General features: G+C 51.8%; 2 protein-coding genes across 4 annotated transcripts in view; one reads left to right on the top strand and one right to left on the bottom strand.

The window, feature by feature from the left end:
• Positions 1-5,196, top strand: part of LOC129475223 (testis-specific protein TEX28-like) — a 24,452-nt gene extending 19,256 nt beyond the window's left edge. For all 3 annotated transcript variants that reach the window (XM_055267349.2, XM_055267348.2, XM_055267351.2), the window contains exons 4-5: positions 3,972-4,107; positions 4,727-5,196. In XM_055267349.2, the coding sequence (XP_055123324.1) occupies positions 3,972-4,107; positions 4,727-5,083 (493 nt within the window). In that variant the 3' untranslated portion in view covers positions 5,084-5,196. The remainder of the gene's footprint in view (positions 1-3,971; positions 4,108-4,726) is intronic.
• On the bottom strand, positions 4,693-19,872 carry OPN1MW3 (opsin 1, medium wave sensitive 3). Its single transcript, XM_055267352.1, has 6 exons — positions 19,679-19,872; positions 13,500-13,796; positions 11,346-11,514; positions 9,695-9,860; positions 7,897-8,136; positions 4,693-5,623 (listed from the first exon to the last, which is right to left on the bottom strand). Exons 1-6 carry the CDS (start codon positions 19,788-19,790, stop codon positions 5,513-5,515), a joined length of 1,095 nt encoding a protein of 364 aa, XP_055123327.1. The 5' UTR covers positions 19,791-19,872; the 3' UTR covers positions 4,693-5,512.

The raw sequence follows: 19,872 nt of genomic DNA, 5'->3' as shown, positions 1-19,872 counted from the left end.
TGAATTGTTCACCTTAAAATAATTCATTTTATGTTACATGAAATTTACCTCAATAAAAATTGAATAAAAAAGAAGCTGCTCAGGTGCCGAGTACGCAAAACTTTCACTCTTGCTTTGTATTTCTGGCTGTATCCACAAGTGGGCAGTCGCGAAATTTTCTTATAGCTTCTCTTGTCATATTGAAAATGCCCTGAAGTGAATATGCCAGGTCTCCATGCTTTTCTTTCCCTTCTGGACACCAGGTCCTTGAGGGCATCCAGACCCTAGCTCCTCTGTCCCAAGAATGTCCTGGTATGTTTCGCTTTCAGACAAGGCTCGGAGATAACAGGCTATGGTTACTAGAGGCTTCGGTGTTGCTCTGTGACCTCTCAGCCCCAGGGACCCAGTCTCGGGCTGACTTTCCTCAAGGGATCTGCTTAGGCCTTTGTTGCAGGCTTTTGGGTCGTGTTAACTTGAAGGCACAAGAACTTCCATTTTTCCCCCGACTTCTCCTCCATGTCAGAGCATGCTGCATCTTTGGATCTCTGAGGAGGTCTGACCTAAGGTCTGATCTGTTCTCTGAACTGGTTCCTCTCATTCTTATTGTGTTGAAGCAAAGCACAGACATTATATCAGTTCATCTGTAAATATTTCAGTGTGAACCTGAAATATGGATCATTTTGTTAACATAGCCTAAATGCCATACCAAAAATGTTTTAAAACAAGTCCACAATGTTAAATATGCAGTCACTGTCACCTTATTGCCTCACACATGCCATCATTCCTTTTTATTTCTGAAGGATTTTTTTTTTTCTTTTTTTTTGTGAGATGGAGTCTCATCCTGTCGCCCAGCTTGGAGTGCAATGGTGAGATCTTGGCTCACTGCAACCTCTGCCTCCCAGGTTCAAGCGATTCCCCTGCCTCAGCCTCCTGAGTAGCTGGGATTACGGGCATGTGCCACCATGCCCGGCTAATTTTCCTATCTTTAGTAGAGACGGGGTTTCACCATGTTGGCCAGGCTGGTCTTGAACTCCTGACCTCGTGATCCGCCTGCCTCGGCCTCCCAAAGTGCTGGGATTACAGGCGTGAGCCACCACGCCCAGCCCTGAAGGATATTTTTTGCTGGACATAGAATTCTAAGTTGGCGCTTAATTTTTGGAAATAATAAGCATTTTGAACAAATCATTCCCTTCTTACTTCCATGGTTTCTGTTGAAAAGGCAGCTGCCAGTCTTCTTGTTGCTCCTCGGATCACAGTTTTGTTTTCCTCAGGCTCCTTTTAAGATCTTCTGTTTTTCTTTGTTGTTTAGTGGTTTTGCTATGATGACGTTTGGTGTGATTTTCTTTCTCTCTTCTCTTTTGTGCCGCTGACCCTCCCCTTGGTGTGATTTTCTTTGCATTCATCCTGCTTGGGCTTCGCATTGCCACTTGGGTTTATGGCTTGATGTCTTTTGTCAATTTTGGACATTTTCAGCCATTATATTTTCAAATAGTGATTCTGCCCTAGTCTCTCATTTCTCCCCTTCTAAGGCCCCAGTTACATGTATGTTCAACCTTTCCACTGTATCCCTACATCCTCTGGATTCCTGTGTGAGCCGTCCTGGCGATTTTCCTCCCACTTTGGCTTCTGTTTTGTTGGCTCTTCCCCCAGCTCCCCAGGGCCCCTTGCTTTGGCACAGTTGCTCAGAGCGAGCTCATCCATCCCAGCCACATGTACCGATTGCACCCGGGCTATTGACCCCTCCTACAGCTGTTTCTTCATCTCAGACGTTTCCTCCAAGTTGCAGGCCATGATTAGGCTCTAGCTCAATTTGCCAAAAGCAAATTCTCAGAAATGATCAAGAATATACTCTTTCTGGCTGGGCCCAATGGCTCACGCCTGTAATCCCAGCACTTTGGGAGGCCGAGGCAGGTGGGTCACCTGAGGTCAGGAGTTGGAGACCAGCCTGGCCAACATGGTGAAACCCTGTCTCTACTAAAAATACAAAAAATTAGCCAGGCATGATGGCGCATACCTGTAGTCCCAGCTACTCAGGAGGCCGAGGCAGGAAAATCACTTGAACCCGGGAGGCGGAGGTTGCGGCAAGCCAAGATCGTGCCACTGCGCTCCAGCCTGGGCAAACAGAAGGAGATCCGTCTCAAAAACAAAACAAAACAAAACAAAGCACTATTTTGAAAAAAAAATAAAGTTTAGAACACTTTGTGTTGGAGAGGGTGGTCTTAACACCTTTGGTCTGTCTTGAGGGTGTCTGGGTCGACTGGTCATTGTTTTGTCTTCATAAGAGCATTCTCCAGAGTTGTCCATTTGCCTCTGTGACTGTAGGAGGTGGAGAGAGAGGGGTCCTTGACCAAGGAAGAGTAGGGAGCGCGGCTGCCAGAGGGCCAGGAGATGGGGGCCACAGAGAAGGGGAGACTGAGAGAATATCCTTACGAAAATATTGTTTACTAACATCTGAATAGGCTCTTCAAGAATGCATTGAAGAATATCTTCATGTATCTTTACCAATACATTGATGAAGATTGACTTCATATTCCCGAGGACAGTTAAAATCTTGAATGTTCTCGCAGCTACATCATTCATGTAAATGGAAAGACAGTAATGAGGAATCTATTTTCGGGTTGACCATCCTGCCGACCCACTCCCCCTCTCTGTGAGCGGTAGCCTAGTCCATGTTGTCCACCGACTCTCTTCTTAACAGGGACCTGGGGCAGAGACAAATGGAATATTCCTTGAAATGCTGCAAGGAACCAGCTTTTGACAAATTGGCTTTCAACAAATGAGCTGTCAGCTTATTCAGTGCCCAAGGGATTTCTCCGTGTGGGTGTTGGTCAAGTCCTTGGAGTGGGACCGAATAGAAGTCGTCACTGTTTTCCCCGTCTCTGTCAGCACCACCGTTTAGACCTCCTGCACCTGAGGCCTGCCGCCACCCTCCTGGGCCTCCTGGGGCGGCAGCCCTGCCAGTCTATGGGTTCCATCACTCTCCGGTGCCTTCTCTCTTCTACGTAAGCGGTGGTGCCAGAGCCCCCTCACTGGCCACCTGGCCTCTGTCCTTCTGGCCTGTTCTTTGTGGTGCCGAAAGGGGAACTTCGTAGAAGTTTTTAAATTATGAAGTATTTCAAGCAAAGGGAAAATGTACAGGATAACATAATTAACAGCCCCAGCTTTCTGAAATCTTAACATTTGCCACATTCACTTCAAATCTTATTTTTTTAGGAAATAAAACTTTAACATATTCCGTTGAAGCCCTCATTACCCCTTTCCAGCACCATCTCCCTTCCTTGCTATTCTGGCCTCGCTATACTGGCCTCGCCATTCTCATTTGGGTGCTTATCTTTTCCATGCATGGTTTTATACTTTTACTACTTATATAATTATATACACAACAGGTAGCGATTATTTTCTTTTAGAGATGGGGTCTCACTCTGCTGCCCAGGCTGGAGTGCAGTGCCATGATGGCAGCTGACTGCAGCCTCGAACTCCTGGACTCAAGAGGTCCTCCTGCCTCAGCCTCCAGAGTAGCTGAGACTACAGGCGCATGCCACCACACCTAGATAATTAAAATTTTTTTTTTGTAGAGACAGGGTCTCACTGTATTGCGCAGACTGGTCTTGAATTCCTCGTGGCCTCAAAGAATCCCCTTGCCTTGGCCTCCCAAAGGGCTGGGATTGCAACTGTGAACCACTGCACCTGGCCTGCTTGTGGTTTTTTAACAGCTCTACTGAGATATAATTTACATATTATAAAATGCACCATTTTAACTACATTTCAATGGTTTTTAGTAAATTTACTGAGTTGGTGTGCGTGTGGCTGGCGTTGTGTTTGGGGTGTTCCCAGGCAGACCTGGAGTGGGAGACAGGCTTTCCCTAGAGCCTGGGGAGGGAGGAGGAAGGCAGAAGCTGAACCCGAATCTAGTCTAGGTCAGGACCGCTCGCTGTTGGCATGAGCTCTGGGCGAGGCACTGAAGGAATCTTACTTTCTCTTTTGCTCCCAAGACAAGCACTGATGGAAGAACAGGTGAATGGTCGCCTGCAGGGACAGCTGAATGAGATTTACAACCTCCAATACAATCTGGCCTGCAGCGAAGAGAGAATGGCCTATCTATCGTATGAGAGAGCCAAGGAAATATGGGTGAGAACCTCCTGGGGGAGCCTTGTGAGAAGACTGGAGGGATGAGCGAATCCATTCTGATACCCCCAAACCAAAGCAAGACACGGGTCCTCGAGCTGCCCGCTCCTGAGGGTTGAATGGCCACACATGTTTGTTTCAGAGCTAGCAGCATCTGATCTTTACACTCACGCTCTGCTTCCCACCATCTGGCTTAGCTGCTTTGGCCACTCTGGTGCTGCAGTGCTCCCCCGTGAACCTCTGACTCGGGAGATCTGGGGTGGAGCTGCTTCTGCTGCGGCTGCAGGTGTAGGGAGTGCCCTCTCAGGACCCCTCCTTAGACCTGGCTTCCCTCTCCTCACTTTTCCATTCCCATAGCGCCCACCCCCGTCTCTGGGTAGCTGTGTCTTGACCAGGTCCTCAGCTTTGGGAGACAGTGGATGGCGGAGTGCAGCCGGGTCAGATGAAGCTTTCCCCGTTGCTGGAGAGCCTGCGCCCTCCCCTCTGCCCTGAATGTGCTCTAGGCTCTCTGCTTCCCTCCTCGAATACCCACCCCACAGTGCTTTCTGCTCACCCCTAAGAACTCAATAAACGACCACAGCTCTGTGCTGACTTCTGGTGCGTGCATTTTCGTCTCCTGCAGGAGATCATGGAGACCTTCAAGAGCCGAATATCCAAGCTGGAGATGCTACAGCAAGTCACCCAACTGGAGGCAGCGGAGCACCTCCAAAGCCGTCCCCCGCAGATGTTGTTCAAGTTCATGGGTCTGCTCCTCTCACTGGCAACCGTCCTCTTGGTCTTTGTCTCCACCTTGTGTACCTGCCCCTCGTCACTGATCAGCTCACGCCTGTGCGCTTGCACCACGCTGATGCTGATCGGGCTTGGGGTCCCGGCCTGGCAGAGGTGGCATGCCATCCCTGCCACAGACTGGCAGGAATGGGTCCCCTCCAGGTGTAGACTGTACTCCAAGGACTCTGGGCCTCCAGCAGATGGACCTTAAGGGGCCAGGAGGGCCACCTGCCTTAGCTTGCTAGCTCCCTCCCTCCTCCTGGGTGTTGAGGGCATCCAGCAAGCCCTCCACAGCTCTTGCTTGCCGATTATGTAACCATCAGCCTGGTGAAATGGATATAGACGCCCACCTGCCTCACACTTCCATTTTGCCAGGATCCTTTCACGCCATCGGTAGACATGAGGCTCGGGAAAACTTAAAGTCTATGAAGCGCCCTCTCCTCTTTATCCCCCTTGCACCCTCTCGAGACCCAGTGCCTGCACACGCAGAGGCTCAGGTGGTCCCACACTGCAGTGAAAGCCTCTGTGACTTTGTTGGTTTTGGCAAAGATAAATTACATTTATTTCACAGGGATGGAGAAGGAGGGGGAAAGGAGAGGTGGCCAAAGCCCCGGTGGGCGGGATGGGTAGGAGGCAGACCTCACGCAGGCGATACCGAGGATACAGATGAGACCTCCGTTTTGGAGGCGCTGGAGAGTTCAGAGCCATCATCAACCTTCTTCCCAAAAAGCTGCAAGATGCAGTTTCGAAACTGGAAGGACAGAAAGTGTTATTGAGCAGAGCAGGGAAGGGTGGAGCACTGTGCTGAATGTACGTGCCCGAGCCTTCCCTTCACCCATTCCGAATCCCATGGGGGATGGAGGAAGGCTTGGATTATTTCTCCCTCACACGCGGGGATGTCATCTGACTTAGCAGTTGATGGTGACTACACAGGGTTGAAGTGTGTCCCCCAAAAGATGTGTTCAGGTTAAGACGAGGTCACACTGGGGCAGGGTGGGTCCTAATCGAATGACTGGTGTCCTGATAAGAAAAGGAACGCTTGGACACGGACACGCAGACAGAGGGAAGAAGGCCACGTGAAGATGAAGGCAGAGACTGGGGCGACACACCTTGGAGTCAAGGAACGCCAAGGACTGCCAGCAGCCCTGCAGCTGCCTCTGCCTCTCGGCCTCCATAGGGAACCTTCCCATTTGCCAACACCCCGATTTCAGACTCAAGATTTCCAGAACCCTGAGAGAATCCATTTCTGTGGTTTGAAGCCACTGAGTTTGTGGTAGTTTGTGACGGCAGCCCCACGACACTCATCCACAGTGACAGCTAAGGCACAGTGGTGACCTGTCCCCAGACTGTCTGGTGAGCGGCTCAGAGGAATGCTAATGAAAAGGCATGTGGTTGTCATGTTTTTTCCAGTCCGTGGATCTGGGGCAAGGTGAGGCCTAGGTAATGACAATCTAGCCTCTACGTCATCTCTCCAGCCAAGCGTCTTCCGGTACCAGGAGGGGTCTGTCTTTGCTGCTTCACCCCAAAGAGATCTGGGCCATATGAATGTCTCAAATCATGTCCTGTGTCATCACTGAAGTAACCACAATGCTTTGAGGACCCAGACCAAAGGCATTTTCTAAATATTTCAGGCCTACCCTTGACTAGCTCTAACTCCCTCTAGCATCAAAACTCTCAAAATAAAAAATATGATGGTTGAAATTAATAACATAGGAAACGGGACAAACAGCAGAATCAGCTCGGCTGAAGAGCTGGGAGATAGGGCTGAGGAATCCATTCAGCAGCTGCTGCTTGAGCACACACTGTGTGCCAGACTCTGTCCTGAGCAGAATTTGCTGTCTTCATGGAACTGCGTTCCAGAAAATTCTCTCAGAATGTGGCAGGACAGGATAATTATGTGGAAAGGGTAAAAGCAAAGTTCGAGGCCTGGTGAGGTCCAGAAGTGCGGACATCTGTCTAGGAGGGGGAGTTCTGGAAGGGAGAATGGAAATAATCCAGTAAAGACAGTACTTGGCAAGATAGTTTAGGATTCCAGAAACCTGAAAAAGACCCTCATGAAAGTCAGGAAACGGGCGTCAGGGATAGAACTACACTCCGGGCATCAGTGTGCGACAGCGAGTTCCCGGAAATCCACTGCAGGCCTGGTCCTACTTACTGTTTAAAAGTTACCAGAGAGAATGAACCCTGAATGAACTCTGCAGACTTGGCTTGTGTGAGTCAAAGCTGAGCCAAAGGGGCTGGAGCCGTTGAGTGGCTCTAAGATGGAGAAGCAGGGAAGAGCCCAGTGGAAGGGACGGACTGGGCCTGGTGAAGTGGGAGGCCTCTGCACACCTTTCTGGCCATCATCAAGTCACATCACAGCTGTGCTTTAATGAAGCCTGTAACCTACAGAGGTGGGGGGATTTAGGTGTGTGAGCAGCTTGCTGCTGAGGCCCAATATGCCGGCTGAGGAGACTGCCTCTGGGCAGGACCACAGCACGTCCCCCCTGAACTAACCCACGAACTCGTGAAAGCTCTTGAACTCTTGGTCAGTGTAGCCAAGGAGGGCCGGCTTTTGTTCTTATAGGAAGACAAATTCCAGAGGTTATGGTTTGAAAATGGAGAGATGAAGGTTGAGAAGGGTCGAGTCTGAACAGAAGAGGGGCACACCTAGGGTGGATGTACCTAGGGCTCACCAACTCCTAGAGCGTCTGAACGCCAGGAGAGCCCCTGAAGCTCGGCAGCCATAGTTCTGGGGCCACCGGAAGGGAAGAACACACGGCACACAGACGCTTTGGGAAATGCCACCCTCAGGCCGAGACTTTGAAGGATTCCAGAGGGCACACCTAAGCCTTCTGCTAAGGGCCAGCTGGAGTACTGGCTGGGGCTGGGTCACATGCTGAGCCTTTCCCGGTCATTTCCCTGGAGGGTCCCCCAGATGCTCCACGGGCTTGTTATCAGAGACATGATTCCAGGTGGGGCCATCACTGCACCCTTCTAGGGCACACGGTATTTTGAGTGGGATCTGCTGATGGTGTTGCTTACCTGCCGGTTCATAAAGACATAGATAACAGGGTTGTAGATAGTGGCACTTTTGGCAAAGAACGCTGGCAGGGCAGCCATCAAAGGGTGGAAGGGGTAGCCAGGGTTGGCAGCAGCAAAGCATGCGAAGAAGGCGTATGGTCCCCAGCAGAAGCAGAATGCCAGGACCATCACCACCACCATGCGCGTCACTTCCTTCTCTGCCTTCTGGGTGGATTCAGACTCTTTCTGCTGCTTTGCCACCTGAGGGAGACAGGGACAGTGAGTTGGGAGTTGGGGGGCAGCAAGAGGCAGGTGACCCAGGCATAGGGAGTTGTGGGGAGGAGGAGAGGAGCCCAGCAGCCAGCTTCCAGCCCTGAGTGGAGCACAGCCGGCCCCAGGCGGACATGGCGGCCTCAGGCTGGCCCCGGGGGAGTTCTTCTAGAATTGGAGGTGGCACGTAGCTAGGCGTGTCCTAAGATGACCCCAGAGCTGGATTTAACAAGCTCCTTTGCTTCACCTGATCCCTTAACAGACTGTCCTGTTCTGCGCTCAGGCCTGAGCATGGAGGCCTGATTTGGTTGATCACTGGGCGTGGAGAATGAAGGAGCTAACAAGATGGAGATGGCGGGGGAGGCGAAAGCAGTGGCTGCTGGGATGCATGATGGGAGTGTCGGAGCAATGCATACACTTCCCTCAGGCTTCCTAGGCCAGGTTGGCCACTCTGTGGACTAAATCCTGCCCTGGACTCATGGTGAGGCAGCTGAGGGCAGCTGTGGTGGGGTGGCTCCTTCACACCTGCTGAGAGGAAGGAGACGAATGGCCTCCAGGCAGAGGCACTGTGGGGGAGGCCACAGAGGCCAGCCACCGCCTGCCAGGGATGAGGGACTGACGGCAGGCAGATGAGTGGGGATGAGAGAGGGAGTGTGAGGGCTGGAATGCAGGGACGGCCGAGACAGCAGAGCTGGGGCCACATTCTGGAGCTAGGGATCCACCATCCCAGACTAATACAGCCCAAGCCATGGTTGGGTACCTGTGGGAGCCTTCACCCCAAGGTGGCGGGGTGAGGGGGCCTTTCATAGGCTCACAGACTCCTCTAGAGAGAGCTTGGCAGGCATGCCCATCCAATTGTGGGCACAGGCAGCTTCATATAGGAAAGCCAGCACCCTGAAAGGGCTCCCACTGCTAACAGAAACAACCAGCCTGGCTCTCCTCCCTTGCTCTGACTTCCTGCAGGGCTCCCAGTGGTAACCTAGGCTAGGGATGGGGGGTGATGGCTGTGGACAGGATCAGCTTCCCAGGGCAGAGGGCCAGACATGGAGGGTGGAGAGTGGGTCGGGGGGCAAATGGCACACTCGGGTCCACTCCTTGGTCAGCCCCACAGCCTATGAAAGGGACAAGGGTACTCTGGTGGCAGCCTCATAAAAACACGCCTTGATTTGCAGGTGTCATTTGCTGATGTGGCCGCTCCACTCTACTCTGTGGGAAAGACAGCCTTTCCACCCCGGGGAGAACTGTCCAGGGTCGGGGCAAGGCACACCTCTGTTCCCCTAGTGGACTCCTCCAGGGAGGGAGTAGCAGTGCTTTCCCGTCTCACAGAGCTGAGGACAACGGGGCTGGGGCTGAACCTGCAGGCACTGGTACAGCCCCAAAGGAATCGCCTGATTCTCATCGCTGGATCTTAATATTTTCTTATAGCGGTAGAATCCTCTTCTCTAGGGATTTTTGAAAAAATAGTTTAGGAGTCTCAGTGGACTGATTTGAGGGCAGAGCAGCTTAGGGGCAGGACGGGGGTGAGGCCAGGAGGAATTGGGGGGCTTACCGCTCGGATGGCCAGCCACACTTGGAGGTAGCAGAGCACGATGATGCTGAGTGGGGTGATGCAGCAGGTGACCATGAGGACAATCATGTAAGACTGCACCCCGGGGTACGAGCTGCCGCTGAACACGTCTGGGCCGCATGAAGTCTTCAGGCCATGGGGCCAGTACCTGGAGAGAAGGGCCGGCAGCCAGTCCTGATGCAGGGTGGGGTGACCCAGGACCCCCAGCCCAGGCATGGTGCTAACTCGGGTGGGGTTTGTTTTTTTTAATTGAGGTGAAATTCACGTTGCATGAGGTTACCCAATTTGAAGCGATCGGTTCGGTGGCAGTCACCACCTCTGCTTCCAGAACATTTTCATCAACCCAAAACGAAACCGTTGGGTAGGATTTTGGTAAATCCTTGTCCGTTTTTAGATGTCATGCCTTTCCTCTTTTAAAAATTGTGGTAAAATACACATAACGTAAAATGTGCCATTATAGGCCAGGCACAATGGCTCGTGCCTATAGTCCCAGCACATTTGGAGGCAGAGGTAGGAGGATTGCTTGAGCCCAGGAATTCAAGACTAGAGCCTGGAACACATAGTGAGATCTTGTCTCTACAAAAAATAAAAAAAATTAGCCAGGTGAAGTGGTGCACCTGTAGGCCCAGCTCCTCAGGAGGCTGAGGTAGGAGGATCACTTGAGCCCAGGAGGTCGAGGCTGCAGTGAGCCATAATTACACCACTGCACTGTGCCAGCCTGGGTGACACAGTGAGACCCTGTCTCAAAAAAAAAAAGTACCATTATGACCTATGGTACATTCACAGTGCCGTGCAACCATCTCCACTATCTGCTTCCAGAACATTTTCATCTTCCCAATCACTCCCCCTCTTTACGAAGGGAGTGTGAGGTTCTGTCTTGCCCTGACCTTCTGAGAACACCCATGAAGAGCTGAGTCTTTTATCTGAGGTCAGCTAGGCCGTGACTGAAATAAAGGGCCCTGCTCACTTGGTGGCCTGGAGGATTAAATGAGATAACCCGCGGGAGAGCCTCCACCAGGGTCAGCTCGCCACACATGTTTGATAACCGGCAGCTGTGTGGGGCATGGCGGCATGAGGAGGGTGGGAGACAGAGACAGGCTTCCACAAGGTTTGTTTCCTAGAATTGTGGAACGTTCTGGAGGAAAGAACATTCCCTCTCCAAACACCACGAGAACTTATTCACAAGCTTGTCGATGAAACAGTGAAATGCTGTCCCATCCAGTCCATCCCAATCAAACATTTGAGCCACTTGCTTGGCCTGGCCAGAACATGTGCTCTGTAGGCCCAGGTGGATCTATGACCCAAGCAGCCCCTGAAAGGTAGGGGGCGGGGTGGGGCAGCATGTGCAAGAAAGAGACCTGGAATGCAAACACGCTGTGCGTTCACTGACAGCTGTGCGTTCACTGACAGCTGTGCTCATGGCCTCAGCTCCGTGTGCTCCTGTGACCTGATGGTGCTTGGGACAAATATGTTTCCAGAGGTTCGGGGACCACAGGGCCATTCCTACATTGCAGCCACATTCATACATTGATAGACATTGCACGCTCAGAGGGGCCCAGAGAAAGGAAGTGATTTGCCTTAAGGTCACAGAGTCTGACCCTGCCCAATCCATCTCGTGCCCTCGCACCCTTACCTGCTCCAACCAAAGATGGGCGGGGCCGTCCACACAGCAGCCCAGACCCAGGAGAAGACGATGCCCACGATGGCCAGCTTGGCATCAAATCTCACGTTGCCAAAGGGCTTGCAGACCACCATCCATCTCTCCCAGGAAATGATGGCCAGGGACCAGAGACCTGTGATCCCTATGGGGAGAGCAGACAGATGAGGGCTTTGAGCCAAAGCAAAGGTGGGAAGCAAAGCTTCCCCCTCTCCTGCTTAGACCCCAAACGTCTGCACAGAGAATTCAGGATTCCGCCGACTGAGGTGGAAAAATGACATCTTTCTTTCCACCAACCTCGAACAGACACTGGGCATTTCCTTCCGTTATGAACATGGCAGTATTAGCAGTACCCGTGACTCGGTCAGCAAGAGAGGACACAGATGTTTTCCTGTCAATTCATAGAGGTGGCAGACAGTTCGAATATCACTTATGTTCATCACTACTCTGAAATAACAGTGGTTGTCAGGCGGGATCCTGTTATTTAATACCTTAGTACTGAGTGGTGTCACTAATGCGTTTAATACATGCTTTTATTTTTATTTACTTTTTGAGACAGAATCTCACTCTGTTGCCCAGGCTGAGTGCAGTGGTGCCATCATAGCTCACTGCAGCCTTGACCTCCAGAGCTCAAGCCATCCTCCCGCCTGAGCCTCCTGAGTAGCTGGGACTACTGGTGTGCCACCACACCCAGCTGTTTTTATTTGTCATACAGAAGAGGTCTCACTATGTTGCCCAGGCTGGTCTCAAACTCCTGGAGGCAAGCAGTCCTCCCACCTCAGCCTCCCAAAGTGCTGGGATTACAGGCACGAGCCTGGCCAATAAATGCTTTTAACTAAAGACTATGTTACTGATGAATGTTTAATACTTTGATAACTGTATTTCAATATAATTTGCTGCCTTCGTAATCCTATGGGTCTCGTTTTATGCGTTTGCAGATATTCCTCTAAGATGGGGTCCACAGGCTTCCCACATGGCCAAGGGCATCTGTGGACCAAAAGTGGTGGGGAAGTGCCGGCTGCTTGGCACCTGACTGACCCAAGAACAGACCATGGGCAGAGGCAAGGGTGAGCGGGAGACCATGGCAGAAAGGGAGACAGCCGTGGGCGGAGATGCAGGGGGCACTCGGGAAGGGCCGTGTGACCATCGAGGCCATGCCTGCTGCAGAGAGCACTTGGACCTGGGGATGGACCTTCTCTGCCTGACCTTCCCTTGGCTCCCCTTCTAGACTGTCGGGGTAGTGCCAGGACTTGGACAAGCACCCACTCTGGTCTGGGCCATCGTGGGTACAATTTGAGGCAGCTGACAGGGGGTGGGGTTGGGGAGGCTGCTAAGAGTTGTGGGGAGGCAAGAACAGGAGCTGCTGCTGCTGGATGTGGGGTCTCCCCCTCCTGAAATAAAGTCCCAGCTCCTGGGCGTGACCTCTGAGGCCTCTGAGACCTGGGCCTGCCCACCTCGTGTCTGGCAGCCACGGCTGCTTGGTGGCACTCTACCCACTCGAACCACAAACTGCTCCCAGCTGCTCCTCCACCACCTGCCCCAGGCCCCTTCTTGTCTGAGAGGACTGATGATGGTGCTGTGTGGTCGCCATCTGGGTATAGGGCCCCCTCCTTAGCACAGAGCCTGGCACACTGGTACCTCTCGGCCACTGTGTCCTGACCTGAGCGGAATAGTGGCCCACAGAGATATTAGTGATGGGGATCGGGAGAGGATCTGGGAATTGTGTCTCCTCCGGGAAAAGAGGATGCTGGTGAGCTGAAAGAGCAGGCATCCCTAATTGCAGGGGAGTTCTGTCCAGGGTGCCCAGAGTCTCCACCCCCCTACCGTTCTGGGGTCGTCTAGCTCTATATCTGTCTCCTCCCACACCAGCCCCGCAGCTCCAAACTGGCTGTCCCCGGGCAGAGCCTGACTCAAGAGTAGGAACTCAGGGTATGTTTGACTCAAGGGAGCTGAATTTAATGTGAGTGTTCAGATGGAAGCCTCCAGAACCCGTCAGTATAGGATGTGAGGCACAGATGTGGAGGGAGACAGACCTACAGGAGCAGCTGGGCCCAGGTCATCATGAGGTGGCCGGAGGGGCTTGCAGGGTGAATGAGTGGTTTCCGCTGAGCCTGGGCCCGACTGGCTTACCACACAGGGAGACGGTGTAGCCCTCCAGGACACACATAGGGTGGCCCAGCACGAAGTAGCCATAGATCTGGTTCACAACGCTAATAGTGCTGGCGATGATGGTCTCTGCCAGGTCAGCGATCGCCAGGTTCACCAGGATCCAGTTCAGCGGGTGGCGCAGCTTCTTGAACTTCATGGTGGCCGCCAGCACAAGCCCATTTGTGAAGACGGATGCGATGACCACAAAGATCATCCAGACACTGGTGAGGTGGTACACCCATCTGGGAGCGATGTGGTAATTCGGGCCTTCGAAGGGGTCTGCGGGCAGGAGGCAGAGGAGAGAGAGGAGCTGGGCTGCAGCACCACCTGTCTATACCAGTGCTGATCCCACCTCTCCCCTCCCCCTCCCGCCCTCCTGCCTTTGCAGTTGGCTCTTTCCCTCCAGCTTTGTCCATCCTCAGACGGTCTCCCCTCCATCCTGTCCCTCAAGCCAGAGACCATCGCCTGCTGGTCACTGGCACTGGCATCTTGAACTTAACAGAACTCCTCATCGTCTGCTTCATCTGATTCCCCACTCCCAGTGTGCAGTCACCCCACTTCCCTGCTCCCCTCTTCCCTTTGCCCCAGCCCCACCTCCTACCTCCGAGTCCTCTGCCCTTCCGTAGACAAACGCTTTCCTCGTGTAAAGCCCAGCTCATATGCATTTGCCTTCCAGAAGCCTTTCCAGATTCCCCAGCTAGTGGCAACTCACCCCCTTGAGCGGAAGACCACTACCCACCTCTGTCACCTTCTGTCACATATAGGAGTTACTGTCATGATGATCTGAATCTACGTGCCCCCCATAAATTCCTGTGTTGAAATCCCAACCCCCAAGGTGATGGTATTAGGAGGTGGGGCCTTTGGCAGGTCATTTAGGTCATGTGTGCAGAGCAAGTGCGGCCCTCATGAATGGAATTAGTGCCTTATAAAAGAGGTCCTAGAAGCTGGGCATGGTGGCTCACGCCTGTAGCCCCAGCTACTCAGGAGGCCAACGTGGGAGGATCACTTGAGCCTTTGGGAACAGCCCAAATTAGCTGGGAATGGTGGCTCATGCCTGTAATCCCAGCACTTTGGGAGGCTGAGGCAGGAGGGTTGCTTGAGCCCAGGAGTTCAAATCCAACCTGGGCATGTAAAAAAATTTTTTTTAAATTAAAACTTAAAAAAAAACGAGTCTCTAGAGTGCTCTCTAGCTCTCTTTCTACCATGTGAGGATAGAATGAGTTGTTGGCAATCTGCAGTCAGGAAGAGGGTCCTCGCCAGAGCCCAGCACACTAGCACCCTGACTTCCAGCCTCCAGAGCTGTGAGAAATAAATTTGTCATTTAAAAGCCACCCAATCTATGGTAATTTCTCTTTGGTTCTTTTCTTTTCTTTTCTTTTCTTTTTTTTGAGACAAAGTCTTGCTCTGTCACCCAGGCTGGAGTGCAGTGATGTGATCTCGGGTCACTGCAACCTCCGCCTCCTGGGTTCAAGCGATTCTCCTGCCTCAGCCTCCCGAGTAGTAGCTGGGATTTACAGGCACCCATCACCACACCCAGCTAATTTTTGTACTTTTAGTAGACATGGGGTTTCACCGTGTTGACCAGGCTGTTCTCAAACTCCTGACCTCAAGAGATCCTCCTGCCTTGTCCTCCCAAAGTACTGTGATTGCAGGCCTGAGCCCCCGAGCACAGCCTGGTAATTTCTTATAGCAGCCAGTACTGAGACACAAGCGTAAGCCTTGTCTTTCTCACCAGAGACTGTGACTCATTCATCCTCACAGAGTGTCCAGCATACACTAGATGCTCAGAAAATAAATGAATGAGGAAATTCATCAATGAATGTGTTATGAGTTGAATTGTGTCCCACCCAAATTCATAGGTTGGAGTCCTAACTCCAATACCTCAGAATGTGAGCACTTTCGGAGATAGGGTCTTTACAGAAATGATCAAGTTTAAATGAGGTCATTAGGGTGGGCCCTAATCCAATATGACTGCTGTCCTGATTATGATTGTCATTATTGTATATTTAGAGATACAGTCGGCTGGGAGCGGTGGCTCACGCCTGTAATCCCAGCACTTTGGGAGGCCGAAGGGGTGGATCACTTGAGGTCAGGAGTTCAAAACCAGCCTGGCCATGGTGAAACCCCGTCTCTACTAAAAGTACAAAAAACAATTAGCCAGGTGTGCTGGCTGGCGCCTGTAGTCCCAGCTACTCAGGAGGCTGAGGCGGGAGAATCACTTGAACCCAGGAAGCAGAGGTTGCAGTGAGCTGAGATCACGCCACTGCACTCCAACCGGGGTGACAGAACAAGACTCCGTCTCAAAACAAAAAAAAAACAACAACAAAAAATAGAGATAGAGTCTGGCTCTGGCACCCAGGCTGGAGTACAGTGGCACAATCATAGCTCACTGCAACGTGGAACTCCTGGGCTCAAGGGATCCTCCTGCCTCAACCTGTCGAGTATCTGGGACTACAGCCGTGCATTACCACAATGGCAATTTTTTTATTTCTATAGAGATGGGGTCTGGCTATGTTGCCTAGGCTGGTCTCGAACTCCTGACTTCAAGTGATCCTCCCACCTTGGCCTCCCAAGTAGCTGGGACTACAAACGAATTATTTCTCCTTTTTATTCTGTAGGAGTTTGCTAGGGCTCTACACCTTTTGTGTTGGAAAGACCTTTGTCATAACACTGTTTTTGGCAGATTACTTGAAGGGATTGCAAGCCACAGACCTGCTGCCATATAAGGCCTCATGGAGAGTCCCAAGATTTATCAAGAGATTCTTTAGCTGTGTGTTAGAAAAGCCCAGCTCAAGCTAGCTTAAGAAAAATGGGGATTTCCTGGCTACAGCCAGGAGAGACAGATAAATCTCACCCCTAGCACAGCTGGATCCCACAAGGCCTCTGCTGCCCTCTGTGCACGGGCCCCATTTGTTCCTAACACAAGGAGCTTCCGGAAACCCACAGGCAATGTCTGCAATCCCGATACTTGGCACTGGCTCCCGAGGAACCCCCAGTATGAGCAGTAGGGACAGATCATTGACAATTGAAGACCTGCATGGCATCAGTCTCCGTGCAGAAGGAAGCAGAGGGGAGCAATGGGGTTGCTGGTGGACTTAAGAACAGAGAACCCCCAAACTGTCGGCAGCTCTTCCCTGGGAAGTACCTCGGGTGAACTGGGGAAGAGCCGCTGAGACTGGGAGGGTTTGGGACACTCTGGCCTGCAGGCAAGTGCAAGGTGCTGGAGCAACCTAGGTGCTACGACCTCTGAAAACAAGGCAGCCAGTGCCCTTCGTGCCCTTCCCTGGCAACCCTTGAGGTCCAAATTGGGCAGTGCAGGGACAAGGGGGCAAAGGAGAGAACAGGTCCCAGCAGCAGTGGGGGAGGGGACAGGAGCTGCCACCAGTGTAACTGGAGCTGGTGTCATGGCCTACCCCTTCCTCCTGAAAGTTCTGGAACTGATTTCATGAAGCAACGAGCAAGAGAATCAAAGTCAACTCCCAGGCAAAGTGATTCAAAGAAATACAGGTAGATAGGGAAGGGGCGGGGGGTGGTGGCGCAGAGAAGCCAGACTTCTTCAAATACACCTTCTTTTCTAGATTTTAATTTGAAACTTTTAACTGTTTTATTACATAATTATAAAACAAAATTTAAGTGGCCGGGGGCGGTGGCTCACACCTGTAATCCCAGCACTTTGGGAAGCCGAGGTCGGCAGATGACTTGAGGTCAGCAGTTCGAGACCAGCCTGGCCAACATGGTGAAACCCCATCTCTACTAAAAATAAAAAAAATTAGCTGGGTGTGGTGGCTCGCACCTGTAGTCCCAGCTCCTCGGGAGGCTGAGGCAGAAGAATGGCTTGAACCCAGGAGGCGGAGGTTAAAGTGAGCTGAGATCGTGCCACTGCACTCCAGCCTGGGCGACAGAGTAAGACTGTCTCGAAAAAGTAAAATAAAATAAAATAAAAATTTAAATTTACAGAACAATCTCTGAAAATCAGCAACAAAAGAAATGAAGCTAAATGCATATCCACTTGAGTGGCATATCACTTAGAGAGGGACTATTCTAAGGCACTTGAAACACACTGGTTTACTACGCAACCTAGTGGCATATACCCTCAGGGTAAGAAGACCTGTGAAGATGTTACGGTTTTGGTCACCAATAGGTGAAGGCAGGGTAAGGTGTCCGAATGCCGTCGTTCTCCATCCCCAGTGGTTTAATTGGTCTGGGCATTGAGTTTCGGTAGCTGCCAACACCCCAGGAAAGAGACACTCTCCTTGCCAAAACACACCAACAAATCCAACCTGCCTCTGGTCAGATCCTCAGATCAACTACCGATTTACAGAAAAATCATAAGAACAACGTCAGAGGGGCCTGTTAAGCTACGTCGTGAACGACTTGCTTTCTTCCACAAATAAATTGCAGGGAGATAGAAAGAGAGCCTCTAGATTCAAAGGTAGTCAAAAGGCGTATCAATCAATCTGAATGTGTGGACCTTATTTGAGCCCTGATTCAAGCAAACTGAAAATACGTATGACATTTTTTGAACACTAGTAGGATATTTGAAGCTATTCAGGAAATATTGTTACACTTGTCGGTGTGATGATGACTTGTGGTTAGGTATTGAGAAGAGCCGTTTTCTCCTAGAGGAACATAGTAAAGATTTACAGAGGGAAGGGTGTGATGCCTTGGATTTGCTTCCAAGAATCAGGAAGAAAGGGTAGTGGAGGGGTTACAGATGAAATGAGATGAAACCGTGGAAGCTGAGTGATGGGTCCCGGGGTTCATTACACTCTTCCCTCTACTTTAGTAGATGCTTGAAGTTTTGTGGGGAAAAAAAAACCCACCCTGACATTTGAAAAGAGTGCATTGAAGCATCATGCATTGATGAAGTCTGGGGGCATCTAGGAAGAGACTGTTGCATTGCCACCGAGGAAATTCCGGGCACAGTCATATTGAAGTCAACTGCAAGATCCTCACCCGGTTTGGTCTGGGCACTGTGTCACTAATTGGCACTCGGTCCTGGCCACCCCACAGCGGGATATTTATTGGCAACCAAGGAGCTGGCATGGCTTCTGGAAACCACAGCCTGCACGATGTTGTTTTTTGTTTTGTTTTGAGACACAGTCTCACTCTGTGGCCAGGCTGGAGCATAGTGGCGTGATCTCGGCTCACTGCAACCTCCACCTCCCGGGTTCAAGTGATTCTCCTGCCTCGGCCTCCTGAGTAGCTGAGACTACAGGCATGCGCCACCAAGCCCAGCTAATTTTTGCATTTTTAGTAGAGATGGGGTTTCAGTATGTTGGACAGGATGGTCTTTATCTGTTGACCTCGTCATCTGCCCGCCTCTGCCTCCCAAAGTACTGGGATTACAGGAGTGAGCCACTGCGCCCGGCCTGCACGATGTTCTTGAAGGCACCAAAGGAATTTGGTTTGGAGGAGGGACCCGGGGAGAGGGTCAGGAGTGGGGCGGTCACTGTCGTCCTCAGCTTCTTTGAGGGCCTGCGTGCAAAACTTTTGGATTGGGCAACTCCCAATGGCAGAACTCGGGCTGCCCTGATGAGAGCTTTCAGCTTTCTGTTGGGCCTGAGCCCTCTCTCCCAGGACTGCTCCAAATGGAAAGATGGCCCTGGGCGCCAATGCAGCCTCTTCCCCCAGAGGTGTGCAGCCAAAAGCCGTGTGGCCCCATCATGGAGTTGGACAAAATGACTGCTACAGCCTTTGCCGACCCTGAAGTTCTAGAAGTTTCTTGCCCTCTGCTGCTGTCTTCCCCACCCTCCCCCCTCCCTTGGGTGTGTCAGTACGTTGCCTCCTTTTGGCTTCAAATGTAAAGACAGACCCAGCTCTTCCCCAGGAAGCTGAGGGACTCCGTGGAATGAGAGGTCACTCGCTAGCAGTGAACACACTCATCTACGGGCCACAAAGAAAGAGCACATAAACTCTTCCCCGGCCGCGGATTCTCAAAGGGGCTGGGAAGCCTGTGTGGCTTGAGAATGCATATCCGATATTATGGTGTCCTTCAAGATTTGGAGAGGACCCCCCAATTCATGTCATCAGAAAAGCTATGGGAGAAAGCCTTCTCTGCTGGTGGGGATGTGCAGAAGAGAGATTCCCTTGGGTGGGGCAGGTGGGTGGCCGGTGGCCCCCAGTGCAGCCACCCAGCCTCCACGGGCCTGCTGGCTCACCTCTGGTGGAGTTGCTGTTGGTGTAGGTGAAGATGCTGGACTGGGTGCTGTCCTCATAGCTGTCCTGCGGATGGCGGCCTGCGAGCCTTTGGAGGCTCCACTGCTGGGCCATGGCTATGGAAAGCCCTGTCCCCGACGGCAGCCAGCCCTGGTGCGTCACCTGAGGGTCACGGCGCTTTATACTGGCCAGTGGG

The sequence above is a fragment of the Symphalangus syndactylus genome, chromosome X (genome assembly GCF_028878055.3).
Source record: "Symphalangus syndactylus isolate Jambi chromosome X, NHGRI_mSymSyn1-v2.1_pri, whole genome shotgun sequence".
Lineage (NCBI taxonomy): Eukaryota > Metazoa > Chordata > Mammalia > Primates > Hylobatidae > Symphalangus > Symphalangus syndactylus.
Note: the sequence above shows the minus strand (reverse complement) of the source record. Positions and strands in the feature narration are given on the sequence as shown.